General features: G+C 41.7%; 1 protein-coding gene across 3 annotated transcripts in view; it reads left to right on the top strand.

Annotated features, from left to right (window-relative positions):
• The window catches only part of TMEM131L (transmembrane 131 like), a 169,527-nt gene that overhangs the window by 133,637 nt on the left and 21,133 nt on the right, over nt 1–14,757 (top strand). For all 3 annotated transcript variants that reach the window (XM_042983743.1, XM_042983742.1, XM_042983744.1), the window contains exons 26-27: nt 3,997–4,145; nt 12,869–12,993. In XM_042983743.1, the coding sequence (XP_042839677.1) occupies nt 3,997–4,145; nt 12,869–12,993 (274 nt within the window). The remainder of the gene's footprint in view (nt 1–3,996; nt 4,146–12,868; nt 12,994–14,757) is intronic.

Genomic DNA, 14,757 nt, shown 5'->3' with positions numbered 1-14,757 from the left:
TTTGTATATGAGAACTCTCCAAATTTTCACTTCCAACTTTGAGGGTTGGTTCTTTTTTTGCTTTGAAAAGTGTTTTACTTTGTGAAAAACGTGTTTCCATCACAAAATCATTCTAGAATCTGAAGAAAACGGCTTCTGTGTTAATAGTTGAACTTAGCCCGCCGGCTGGTTGGGAATCCCAGGTCCCTCCACCTCGTTTCCTGTGTGGCCCACTAGAATGGGGAATCTCTGTTTGCTCAGGGGAAAGCAGCTAGTGTGTTTGCCACATCCTAGCTCCTTCTCCTAAAGTACACAAATGTTCCATAGAGGCAAATTCAGTGACAAGATTACTTTTGGTAAAAGGGGAAGGGGGCAGGCGGTCTGTCTCCTAAGAGTGCCTGAAGTGATTTTATTAACCTGACAGACCTCCTTGAGGCATGTGAGGAAGTTTGCCTTCTCCTATTCTGAGGCTTTTTAATTTTTCCTGAGGGTGACATATTGTGTGAGAAAAAAAATATTCCAAGGTGAATATTAATGGCTCTGGCACTACATGCTCAGTTTTGTTGTTGAAAAACACAGAATTTATTTTCTGAATAAAAGAAATGTGTCTCATCCCCTTCCTGTTCTTTCTGTGGCCTTCTTCTGAGAGGCCTTGTAGTAACTCATAAATTAAAATTCCCCATAGAAAGGAAGTCTGTTGACAGATGCTTCAGAGCTCTGTTTTCACACACAGTTTTCTTGGCATCCACCTGTCAAACCACAGCTCAATTTTTCAAACATTTGTTATGTATTCCAGAGTCTTTTGAGCTTCTGACAAGAGTAGAGCTCTGTGTGTAACGTAAATGATCTTTTAAATATGTCTCTTTTCAAATGTGTATTATTTTTAAATTGTGTGATCACAATTCTAGATCTGTATTTGACCGTACAATTAAAAAATAATGATCTCTGGAATTAAGGTTAAAGACACACAGCTGGCCTCAGCACTATGAAAGAGGAATAGTCAGCCAATTATTTTATTGCTTTCTTTCTTTTAATTTTTATTTCTGAGAGAAAGTACGCGCACGAGAGAGAGAGAGAGAGAGAGAGAGAGAGAGCGCAAGCAGGGGAGGGGCAGAGAGAGGGGGAGACACAGAATCTGAAGCAGGCTCCAGGCTCTGAGCTGTCAGCACAGAGCCCGATGCGGGGCTTGAACCCACAGACTATGAGATCATGACCTGAGCTGAAGGTGGAGGCTTAACCAAGTGAGCCACCCAGGCGCCCTTTTATTGCTTTCTGCTTATAACAATGTAAAGGATAATAAACTTTTAAATTGAATAATACCCTAAGCCTTGGAATTAACAATACATGGAAGATGTCACTGAATAGACACTCCAAATTTCTGAAATACAATATTTGAAAAATTCAAATAGTCTCATTTTACTCATAGATACTAATACCTTGAAGATTAGCTTTTACTCAAAATATAACACTTGATTAGATTTGATACCATAAAAGTTTAAGCAGGATTCTAGTTGTGTTCACTTGTTCCCTGTTTTATTTGTTTTTTATCTTTGTGGCTCAAACACTGACTCTCTGAGATGGGTATAAGAAAGTTGTATAACACTGTAAGTAAGTAATCGTGCCTAATAAGATGACTTGGATGGCTCCATTTAGTAAATGAATTTCTAAATTCTTAGATATTGTCATGTTAGAGTTTCTCAAAGACTCAATGAAGAACTTGTTATTAGAATTGCTTTTACTAAAAAAAAATTTAAAAAAAAGTGGGGGGGCGCCTGGGTGTCTCAGTCGGTTAAGTGTCCGACTTCGGCTCAGGTCGTGATCTCGCGGTCCGTGAGTTCGAGCCCTGCATCAGGCTCTGTGCTTGACAGCTCAGAGCCTGGAGCCTGTTTCAGATTCTGTGTCTCCCTCTCTCTGACCCTCCCCCGTTCATGCTCTGTCTCTCTCTGTCTCAAAAATAAATAAAACGTTAAAAAAAAAATTAAAAAAAAAAAAGTATTGCTTTTACTGTTGGTCCTGATTCCCAGCCCCACAGAAGGTGTTACTAAGTGCTTTAGCACTTTTGGGGACAGTTCAGTGTTGGATATTAACTTTGGATCCTTCCTGAGAAAGTTTGACGACTAATACTTTTAGGGCTGTTCTTGGCCAGAAGAACACGTAAGGAAATCCATTTTCTCACGAATTAAGACTCTAGGAAAGTTAGCGGCACATTTTTGGGGAGAATGTATGTGTTCTCTTTTATATGTATGGTTTCCAGAATCCGAAGGGATGTCCTTATTTATGATTTCTTTTTCTGTTTTGGATCCTGCCTCCTTTGTTCTTGGCTCTTTCCTTTACCACTTCATCATGGTGGATATTTTCCTCTGTAGTTGTCTGAACACCCAACTTGTGTCTTAGGGCAATTAATGCTTCCCAGCGTTTTTATAGTTCTGTGATACTTACACCATTTTCCATTAACAAAATAAAAGCATGCTTCCCTTGTAAGTGTTATTTGTAAGATGTATATATCTTGCTTTGAGTGAGTTCAGCTTCAGAATTTCAGAATCAGAGGGGATTGAACTGCTCATTTCATTTTGCGGGCACAGACTTTCCCTGCACCAGGTCCCAAAGCAGGGCCAGACTGGAGCCCCTGCTGAAGTGAGGTCAGGCTTGCATCACCAAGCCTGCAGCCTGCTTCCTTATGAAATAGCTGCCGGGCCATCTAAACTTTCTCAGATTGCAAAGGTATGGTAAGGGAAGTCTCAGTTCAAGAAAAAAAGAGAAGGTATTGAAATGCTTTGTTTCATATTAGAACACTGAGGCCAGTTTTTGTGGGGTTGACGTTGCTTTGACTTTATTTTGAAGTAAGGGATGGAAGAAGAAATACACTTAGGCATGAAATCACTTGAAAGAAAAGTAGGAAAATCATGTTTTCACATGAGGTTTCTACCAGCACCAGCTTTTTTGCCCTGTGATTCATCTGCTCATTTACAGGGTACAGGCCCTGGTTGCTGGGCGCAGGTGCGTCCCGACTGGGAGGAGGACCTGCCCTGAAACGGGTCATGTAGTTTTGGTGGGGATCCTTTCCATTTATGGGTCTTCTGATTTCATCTTTGTAGCAGTCGGGGCAGGCGGAGAAAGTGGTATTTTCATTTTATAACTAAGGAAACTGAAGAAACTCAGGCAACTTAAGAGATTTGCTTTGAAAACTAATTAGGGACTGGGTCATGACTGGAAGCCAAGGCCTTTACCCCTCTCTCCCCTCACCAACCTCAAAAAAATTGGGGTAAAATAGGCATAACATAAGATTTACCATTTTAATTATAAAGCTCCGTGGCATTAAGTACCTTCACATTGTTGTGCAACCATCACCACCATCCGTTTCCAGAACCTTTTCACTGTCATGAAAAGAAACTCTATACCCATTAAGCAGTGAGTACCTCTGCCCTCTCCCGCCAGCCCATCTCTATGAATTTGATGACTCCAGGTCCCTCAGACAAGAAGAATCATATAGTATTTCTCTGTGGGGGACTGGCTTATTTCTTTTAGCCTCAGGTCTTCAGAGTTCATCCACGTTGTGGCATGTGTCAGAATTTCCTTCCTTTGCTTTTCCCTCTCCATCATTTTTGAGTATACACCTCAATAGTGTTAAGTATAATATTGCCCACGGTGTTGGGCAATGATTCATTCCTCTTAAGGCTGAATGCTATTCCACTGTAGGTATACCACATTTTGTTTGTCTGTCCATCTGTCTAAGGACACTTGGGTTGTTTCTGCCTATTGGCTGTTAGGTATAATGCTGCTGTAAATAATGGTGTACCGCCTCAGGCTTTTCCCTCAATCTCTTTTAAAGACTTTTTGTAGACCTCGTAACGTAAGCACGGTTTTAGTGGTCAACACATTTCTAGAGCATCGTGAATGTCGGGAACAATCTTTAAGTCTAAATCTCATTAAATTAGATTGGTGTGGGAAAGAGATTTAACTATGGGAATGTGAATGGAAATAATTAGCTAGAGATTAAATCATTTTTATGTATTCAAGGGAATAACCAGCAAGTGCCTGTCAAGAATGAAGTAGACAGCTGTGAAACTTTGAAAAAGGTTGACACAAAGTCTTCCTCAGAAAAGAAGATCCACAAAGCATCTAAAGAAGACATATGTTTTGAGAAACAGGACACACCTTCAGTCGAGGTCTGTATTCCTTTTTCTCTTGCCTATTAGGACAAAACCCATTTTTAGGGCTTAGAGAGCAAATATCTGTCTAGTGACTGTCCACGTATATTTCATACTTTTCAGTGAGGGGGCTAGTTATGCATTTGAATCTGTACTTGTAAGTGGTGAGTTTGAGGTGTTTGGAAAGTTTTATTTATCTTCTAATTCCATAGGAGACGCTAAGATAATTTCTAGTAACATCAGATAGCTTTTATCTTTTATTCTCTGGGGAAGCTGTTCTTAAGCAGATGGGTTAACTCCTGGTAAAGACGGTGGAGTAGAACCAGTCCCTTTTCTCCAGTTGTTACCCAACATCCGTTTTAGGGTCTGCTCTTGCTGAGTTGGAAGCATAGGCCAAAATCCACAGGAAAGGGATGCCTGTCTAGCTCAAGCAAGTGGGCGCTTGTGCAACAGATTCCCAGAAAAGAGAACATAGTTGCACACTGTCCTGGCAAACCCTCTCCCTTCTCTCTAGTGTAGCCTACCAAAGAGCATCTAGAGAGCAGAACCCAGCCCCATATCTCATAGGCAAAAGCAAACAGGTGAAGGAGAAAGGTAGAAAAGGTATTTAGGAGAATTTACCTACTTTATTTCAGAACAGAGCTATCTGTGTATTAGTAAAAGCCCAGTGGGAAAAACATAGCATTCTAACTATGCAGATATACACTGTATACCACCCCCCCCCCCCCAACACACACAGTAAAAGCGAATGAAAGGAGTAGAACACAGAAGACAGGTAAAGATCCTAATGTAGAAGAAAACATATCCAGAGACCTGAAGAAAGCTCTTCATACTTCTCACTATAGAAAATGAACTCCATAAAATGAGAGCTTTTATAAAGGCAAATCAATACACCAGGATGAGGTTAAAAGAGACATTATACAGCTAAGAAATGAAGACCCAAATGACGTTACACAACAGTAGCCAAAACTTGAATTATTTGACCCCGAGAAAGGCTTTAAGATAATCAGAGCGAGTGTGAGGGAAAAAATTGAAGAGCTGGAAGCAGTTAGAGAAAAGATGATGATAGATATGGGGCAAAGAAAGACAAAACCAGTCCAACAGAAGAATAATGAGTGTTTAAGTAAATGACCCAGGAAATAGATCTGAAACATATTTATTCAGAGATGAAATCGAAGAAAATTTTCCTGATACAAGGGAAGAATGGAATTTGTAGAATAAAAGGGCACACTGGGTGCACCAGGAAAAACTGACACATAGCAATGGACACAGGCACAGCCTGGCTATAGTTATTGAACTTAAAGCCTAAAGAACAGTGCAAGGAGGTGAGGAAGATGGAGAAACACCAGCTCAGGCTTGCCTCACTTGGTAGAAAAGTCTCATGCCAGGGCACAGGGAGCCATATCTTGGAGAGAATGAGAATGTGAGCAAGAACACTCTAGCCAAGTTGACACTTAAGTGCGAAGACAGCAGCATCCTTAAACACAGGTGAGTTCATCATGAGTCTTTCTTAAAAAATGAAGTTAATGAAATTTAACTAAGCTAGAAGTGAAAATAAGGACCCAGGACTACTGAAGCTGTGTTAAAGGTCTGTTGTTGGGATTTCTGTCCATTTTCCACCCGCAATTAAAACTAAACAGTTAGCAATTATAATTGCAGAACAGATTGCATATTTTAAAACGAAAAGGTAACAATCTGCAAAAATGAGAGATGGTATTGAATGGTAGGTGATGGTGAGTTTTAATGTTATTTTTCTTGGTGGAGAGTCCATACTGTATAAAACTGAACATAGCACTTAATAGGGTGAAAACTTAATGAAAATGTCCTTCACTATCTTTCTTAACGTTAAACAATTAATAAAGAAGAAATGATTATTTGAACATTGGCAGTTCCCTGGGTTCTACTTCAGTTACTTTTGTTAAATTCAAATAAAACTGAGCTTTAAATTTTTATTTAAAAATAATACATCGTTCCAATATTATGAATCATTCCTGTCACTTGTCTTGCCATCCTAATGTGTATGTAGGTTCATAAAGAGATAGTAAAAAATAAGGTTTGCCAAATAATCAGTGGCAGACTCTGGTTATTTCTGGGTGGTGGGATTTGGGGTGATTCTTTTTTCCTTCTCTATATTCTTCTATTTTTGCTTAAACTTCATAACCAACATGGGTTTTTCATTTAAATAACATGAAAATGATACAAAATAAAGATATCCTAGACATTCCAAACTGGGAGTTTGCAGCATTTAAAGAAGGACAAGATATTTCTAAGTAGTCAAGTGGTGGAAGGGATTTCAGATAGAAACGTGGACAGGCAAAGAAGGGAAGGTGGGCAGCGGCACCCCTGAACCCCACAGCATAACTGGGAGCTGTAGGAGATCATCTTTGAGAAGAAGCTCAATCAGGAGTGGGAAGTAATGGGAGAGAAGAGTGGGAGACCTTCCAGATGGGAAAGGCCTTTGCACACCAATTGAAAATTTAGACATTATCTCCTAGACCTCAGCCAGAAGCACAAATAGTGAACTGGGTGAGCACAGCAATCAAAGTGATGATGCCTATAGAGAATTGGACAGTAGTGGGTTGCTTGCTAATAAATTTCAGAGTCAGATTTTTAAAAGCACATCTGTCCAAACAAAGTTCTTTTGGCTGAAGGGTTTGGCCAGAAGATTTGGCTGAAGGGTGGCCAGTTTGGGGGGGACCCTGCTGCAAATGATGGAGTGCTATGGAAGGTTTCTGAACTGGCATGTGGATGGGTGGTGGAAAACAGCCTATAGGCTGTGAGTTTCTTGAAGGTCATAATTGGGTATTTTTCAGTTCAGTTTCACAAAGACGGGCAGAATGGCTGTTACAAAGATTATAAAGTGTAGTTGTTTAGTAAATGCTTGAATGAATGTGTGGATAATGCATTTTTGGAGGGTCAGTATGAACGTTTTGGAGGCTGGGTTATAGAGAGCAGAGGTGGGCACCAGCTGTCTTCTCATAAGGAGGCTGTTACTCTGCTGGGAGGTGTGATATAAGGCTGTGTTTGGGCAGGAGCAAGGGTCAAGGGTAGGAAGAGTAGGTAAGAATTTAGAAGAAAAACTAATAGGACTTCCCTGCACCTAATTGCACAAAGGAGAGGAGCTGTCTTCTCTTATACAATCACTTGCAAAAGTAACTCCAGGGTTTTAAGTCTGGCTAACTAGAAGATGGGGAATTCTGACTTATGAGTTCATTTTTATGTTTATCAAAGCAATGTTGCAAATGAAGAGCATGGACTTTGCAGCCAGACTTGTTGGGTTTGAATCCAGGTGGTCACTTACTTGCTCTATAACATTGGACAAGTTACTTAACATCGCAGTTTCCGTATCTGACAAATGAGGATGAGAGTAGCCTGCCTACCTCCTAGCATTGTGAGGCATAGATGAGTTCATGTGGTAAGTGCTTAGAGTAGCGCACTTACAAAGCACTGACAAGGGGTAAGTAGAAAGGAAGTGACCGTGTTCGTTAGTGACAGCTGGAGATACGGATCCAGGGCTTGAATGGGAGCTGTGCCTGTGGAGGTTAGAACTGAAAGAGGACACTAAGTTCTCCGAGGTGTGTATGTACAGAGGGAAGAGCAGGGGCCTGAGTGTGAACCTCGGGTGGTGGTGTAGCTGTGGACGGCTTGAGGGTGCAGGTATAGCAGATGTACTGGAAGCGAGGCCGGAAGACTAAGACGGGCTGTGCTTTCAGGAGCAGAAATAAAGTCATTGAATTTGAGGTAGGAGGGAATGGGTGAGGGTAAGGGTTGAACCTTAACATCCTCCTGATAAGGGCTTTGGAGACTTCCATGTTGCCCTGTAGTGAGATCGAAACCAACACTGAGATATGATCACTCAGTGGCTGCACAGCCTGCGAGCTGGGACTCACGCCAGGTCCCTCCATCTGAGGGCCACAAGGAGGAGGTGGCCCCGAGGAACTGTGCTTCAGTGGTGGTGCTGCTGGCATCCATCTGTCACGGGTGGGTGCCATTCCCCCACTTCAGACTCAGCCTCTGGCCCCCATGACAGACCCAGGCCTCTGTGCTTGGGCCTCTTCTTTTTTCTCGTTATCCCTGGAGCTCAGACTTCGCTCGTGCACAGTCCCAGGGGTCATGTAAGCTCCTCCTTCCTTTTCTGGCCTGGGAGCCTGTGTAAGACAGACATCTGCACCTAAAGATGATGGCAATCCCCTCAACAGGAAGGATGCCACCAGCTGGAGGATCTGAGGGACCATAGTCCCTCATTTGTTTTGCTGTCTCCAAGACTCACTCCCTGTTTTGCAGAGCATCTCTTTAAAACCTTGCAAGTGTGTGCTTTCCATTTCATTGTTCGTTTGGAGAAGTCGTTCTCAATAAACACATTCCCAAGGGCAGCACTCAATGTTTGTTTTTCTTATACATTCTTAGGGCCTAACTTTGCAGCTTAGAAAATTGTATAAATCTGTCTATAGTACATGGGGAACATTCCTGTAGATTTATTGGCAAAGAAGGTTGAAGCCCAGATTTAAGAGCTACAAACTAAATTTTAACCGTAGCCCTGCTGTTTATTTTTTCAAGCAGATTTTTTTCCCCTTAGAAAAGGAATTTATGATTGTTATAAAAGCATAAGGAAGGGGCAGCGGGGAGAAAAGTCTATCCAAAATGAACCACTTTGTACATTTTTATATATTCTATTTCTTTTTTATACAACTTTTTAAAAACCTCAGCATTATCATTATGTAGATGTAGGTTTGCTAATCATGCTAATAATTCTGAATTTTCTCACGTTCAAAACAAAGGGAACTTTCAGTGGTTACATAACATTCTGTCATTTAACTATGCCCCTAATCCTAAACCATTCCCCTGTGACTGGACATTAATTTACAGCTTGTTATTTTCGTAAATAGCGCTATGATGAGCTACGTTGTTCTTAAGTCTTCCCTGTATACCTGCTGTGTCCTTGTTAGAGATTTCTAGAAGTAGGATTAGAGAGTATCCTCATGTGTGCCCCAGATTGCGTTCCAGAAAGGTGGATTCATGTTCACATGGATGGTGTAGGAAACGCTGGCTTCCTCTGCCCCCAGCAGCCCCATGTGTCATGCAAAATCTTGATCAGCGAGGTAGGGAAACGACTGTGTTTTCTTTCACTTTGCATCTCTCACCAGGGAAAAATCAGCACTTTCCTATTCCGAAAAACAAGTAAAAACTCATCCATCCAAAATCCTACCGCTGAAATCTTTTTCATTTTTTAAAATAAGTTAGAAGTGAATGTCTCGCCCAGTTCCACTTGTGCTGCCCAGAGGCAGACTGTGTTAACGGCACTCTGCCTCCCCAGCCCTCTCCTGGTGTTTGCAGGCAGAAACATGCAGTGTAAATACACTCGTGGTTTTTAAAACCAAAATGGAAAGATGAGATCCAAGCTGGTCTATAATTTGGCTTTCCTAAAAACATACTTCATTATTAAGTATTTTGGGTGAAGTCTTCATGGTTTTTAGCCTTTTATATTTCTTTTGCAAATTTCTATTTCATGTCCTTTGCCTGTTTTTCTGTCGCATGTGTTTTTCTTATTTTCTTTAAGAACATACAGCACGGTATTGACTCTGCCTATCAAATAGTGTATCCGATTTTTTTCTTTTCTTTTTTTTTTTTTTTTTTTTTTTTTAATTTTTTTTTTTTTCAACGTTTTTTTTTATTTATTTTTGGGACAGAGAGAGACAGAGCATGAACGGGGGAGGGGCAGAGAGAGAGGGAGACACAGAATCGGAAACAGGCTCCAGGCTCCGAGCCATCAGCCCAGAGCCTGACGCGGGGCTCGAACTCACGGACCGCGAGATCGTGACCTGGCTGAAGTCGGACGCTTAACCGACTGCGCCACCCAGGCGCCCCTCCGATTTTTTTCTTAATTGGCCCTTTCCCTCTTTTATTTGCTTTTACTTATATACAGCAGCTTGAAGAATGTATTGTGAAATCTGTGGTTTTTCTTTGATTTTTTTTCATTTGCTTTTACTAAATCTTTTTGCTTTTAGGAAATCTTTTTATTTCCCCACCCTGTAATCAATGAAATTGTCCCTTCTACCAGGGCTATCAGAGAACTTCACTAGTTCAAATAATTCAATAATGTGATAATAGCCAGGTCTTCTATAGAATTCTTACTATGTATCAGGTAATGTAACACTCACAACAGCCTTTTGAGGAAGATTCAGGAAACTGAGGCAGAGAGAAGCTAAGTAACTTGCTCAAGATCACAGTTGTAGGCATGGAGTGAGATTCAAATTGGGCTGTTTGGCCTCACAGTTGTGGTCTTACTTGCAACTCTGCACGGACTCGTTCCCTGGTTGGTCCTGCCTCCCTCTATGTGTGACACCCTCTACCAGAAAGCAAAGAGCCAGATTGTGCCTTTAGTCTGCCTCTCATTTCTCCACAAGTCTGTTGCTCTGGGTCTCTGGTTTTCTCTCCCGGCCCCCTCCCCCCGCCATCTGCTACTGCCAGTGCTGGCCTGTTCTCCAAGCCTGACTGGAGCCCTTCCTCTTCACTTCCCATTGTTCCTCACTCCCTCTCCCCCGCCCCCCAGCCCCCGCCACACACACACACACACACACACACACACACACACACACACACACACACAGCAAGTCCATTCATTGGTTTTTCATTCCTCAGTATGTCCTCAGTCTTTTCCCTCTCTTGTCCACACCCTGTTTCTGTTCCTGTCTGTTTGCTCATGCACTCTGCTTCTCTGTCATTCCACTCACCGGAGTCCAGCGTGCCCCGCACTCTCGTTAATCACTCTTGCCTATATTCAGAGACAGTAACGATGCCTCTGACCACCCAGTCTCATGTCTCTGTAGTCCCTCTTGTTTGCACAGGATGACAAATCTAACCAGATTGAGTGCAGAAAGGCAGCCAAGTGTCAGAGTGACTACTGACCAGCTCACTCTTTCTCTGACCCCACTTAGAGACAGATCCTTTCTTTGTATGTGACTCTGGAGGGACAGAAAGGCTCAAGTACTTGCTGTGTTGAAAAGTCTTTCTTGGCCCTTAAGTGGAGAGGGGAGGGGAGAGGAAAACTTTCCTCCCCAAAGTTAGAAATATACAGGGAATAGTACGTGAATAAATATGGCATGTATTTACTGTTTAACTTTGGATAATGTCTGATCATATGTTATTAATGTGTTTAGCGTCTAACTTAAGCAGTTAGCATAAAATCCTATAAGATAGGGCTTTGTGTGTTTAACGTGTCATGTTTTTCAGATTCCTTCAGAATCAGAAAAAAGTTAATACATACTTATTGGGAGAGAAACTAAAGGAGTATTAAGAAGAACCCCCAAATCCCATAATCCTACCACATGTACAGTTGCAGTTTCATTTTATTTCTAGTATTTATTGTAGTAAGCCTCTTGCCGTAATAGGTACATGAGGCTTTTGATACCCCAGATATGTAACATGTAGGCATTTGAAACCTTCTGCTTTTCCTCTTCCAAGTCATGTGTATTAGTCAGGTGTATGCTAGAATGCCATGGATTCCTACTCTGATTTCTGGACCAAACTTCTCAAAAAAGAAGGTAAAATGAGGCAGTCTTTATTCTGTATGAAAGGTGAATCCTAAGGGTCAGTAGGAAGAGGACTCTCTGAGCTGGGGGATTTGCCTCTGTGATGTCCAGGAACAATGCATTTTTCAAGCCCTAGTGAGCTCTGTACCTTCTCCCACCTGCTGACAGTGCCTCTGCTGTAAAGAGGCAGAGTTTGGGGCACATGGGTGGCTCAGTCAGTTGAGCATCCGACTTCGGCTCAGGTCGTGATCTCATGGTTCGTGAGTTCAAGCCCTGCTTTGGGCTCTGTGCCGACAACTGGGAGCCTGGAGCCTGCTTTGGATTCTGTGTCTCCCTCTCTCTCTCTGCCCCTCCTCTGCTTGTGCGCTCTCTCTCTCTCTCTCTTTCTCTCTCTCTCTCTCAAATAAATAAACATTAAAAAAAAAACCTTTAAAGAGGCAGAGTGGTAGAAAGAAGAGAAATAGAGTTATTAGAGGACTTCTAAGGCAGGAGCTACTTCAAAATGTTAAGGGGCAGGGGAATCCCCCTTCTCTTGGCTTAACGGACTATGCCTAACATTTAAAAGAGGAAAAGGCCCAAATTAAAAAAAATATATATATATGTATACACACACACACACACACACACACACACACACGTATGTGTATATGTGTATATACACATACGTACATAATGTATAGATATATAAAAATACGAATTTCATGCTAAATTAAGTTTTTCAGAAAAGCCAGAACACATTTAAAACATCAAGCATATTCTTGCCTTATTTACAAAAGCTTAAACTAGTTTGGCACACTCAGTGGAGATTTGGCTGTCCTCCTAAAGTTTTTCTATAAACAAATAAAAACAGAAATACACAAATTACTCCTAAGTTGAGTTTTTACGTGACTTTTCTTCAGTAGTAATTCATGCGAATTGCACATACCAAATTAACAGGTGAATGCTGGAGAATTTATTGCTGCCGATTAACAGCAAGCTGACCCTAAATTGCTAACAGATGTTTTTCCTTTTTAGCCTGTTTGGAATTTTATAGGCAATGATTGTTTTTTCTTTTTGCAGAGATTGAGGAAGGTAGAGAAGGAAGGGAAATGAAAACAAACTAGAGATTGAGAAATGTATGTCTCTGTTTTCACCCATGTTGGAACATTCTGAATTCATATGAAGTTGGTCTTCAGTTTAAACCTTTACTTAAGGTTTCTTTTTTCTCTTTAGCAAGAAGATCCTTATAGGAGGAAGAAGCTTCAGGAGAAGAAAGAAGGCAATTTACAAAACTTGAGTTGGAATAAAAATCGAACATGTAGAAAAAACAAGAAAAGAGGTACTGCTCAGGTCCTGAGGTGTGTAATTTTTACGATCGCTTTAAAATTTTCATCTGTTTTTTAATCTGTAATTTTATTCTTAGCTATTATCTTTTAATCTTATTTTTGTTGGATACAGAGAATAGATATCAATGTTTGTATTTTGAGATAAATGTTATTAAAATTAATACATATCCTGGTTATGTTTTCATTTCTTTTCCTAAAATAATACCTTAAAGTGAACATAGTTTTCATGTTTTTACTTTATAAAATGCTCAAAGCTCTGGGAGGTTTTAAAGAAAAAGTGTGGCATCCTCTGTGCCCGGCCCTTCATTCTGTCTGTGCAATGCGGTTGCAAGAGTGTTTGTGGGCCAGGTGACAAGAGAAGACAGCTGGGAGCTCTCAGGCCTCCTACCTCCGCATTGCTCTCACCTGCGAGGGGTCCTGCATTCCCCTGCCCCTTAACAAGAGAACAGTCATGACTCAGGGAACCTGAGGCTCAGTCCTGCAGAAGCTGGGTTCTCTTACAGCGTCAGTAAGTGAGGTGCCCAGACATTTTGTGTTTTGCCTACAGCCCCAGAATTGGTAAGGGGCAGGGTCTGAATTGGAACCCAAGCAATGTGATATTCTTCTTTGGAAACCTTGCTTCTGTAGCTCACCTAATATCCCTGAGCTTTCATTTTCTTACCAGTAAAATGCAGGCGCTGGATAGTGTTTGTGGGAATCCCACATTCTGGCTTTTCAGAAATATCTTTCTAAATCTGATATTATGTGAATTTCTCAGCTTGAGGTTGGTTGGTTTGTTTTTTCAAGGGGTCACTAGTATGTATGTACATTCTGACTTCAAATCTACCTGGTGGTATAGTTTCTGAATTTTGATTTCTTGATTTAGACATCTAAACACCCAACATATGCACAAGCCCAGAGCCTCTAGTAGAGACGCTTTCTCCTGCCTTTTCCTCCCTAAGTCCATGGATGGAGCCTTTCAGGTGTCCCTTGCACTGACAATACCCCCTTCTCAGGACCCCAGTTTTATTTAGGAATAGTTCCAGCTCCCTGACTCTTGTATATAACTGTCTTTGAGAGGAATTGAAACCTACCCCCTGGGCTTTAAAACCTTTTTCCTCCTGAGTACATCCTCACCACTCTGGCTTTTTCTTCTTCTGAGTTCAGGCATCTGGGAATTTCTTTCTTATGAGCTCAGCTAGGTATTTAAATGTGTTTCTGCCAGATTGTTCTCTAGTGGCTCCAAATCTTCCTGGGGAAGGGGCTCCACCATGCTGCAGTTCTGCTTGTTGTTGGAAGGGGACTCTGGCAGCACAGCCCACACTGAGGCAAGGACCCTGGCATGGGAGGGTGGGGGGCACATATGGTGCTGCTTGCAGTGTCTGTCGCTGGGTCGCTTAGGTGGTTGCTGTCTGGAGCCTGTGATTCAGCATTGCAGCACCCCCCCCACCCCCCCACCCCCCCCCCACCCCCTGCCCCAGCCTTCTCGTTTACACTCTGCTGGGGAAAGGTCAGGCAGCTCCAACGTCCCTGGCTCACTCAGAGCAAACAGCAAAGTGCAAATAGGAAAAAAGCATAGGCTCACTGCTAGTTTGTTGTTAATACTAAATACTAATTGTTGATTAGCAATTACCATTTTATTTAGGCTAAATTATTTAAAAGCTGCAGCGTGGTATCTTGTGGAAAGGAAAGTTATATATATATTTTTTTAATGTTTTATTTACTTATCTTGAGGCGGGGTAGGGGCAGGGAGAGAGAGAGAGAAAATGAATCCCATGCAAGCTCTGTGCTGTCAGC

This window comes from Panthera tigris, chromosome B1 (genome assembly GCF_018350195.1).
Source record: "Panthera tigris isolate Pti1 chromosome B1, P.tigris_Pti1_mat1.1, whole genome shotgun sequence".
Classification (NCBI taxonomy): Eukaryota; Metazoa; Chordata; class Mammalia; order Carnivora; family Felidae; genus Panthera; species Panthera tigris.
This window is presented reverse-complemented; position numbering and strand designations above follow the sequence as displayed.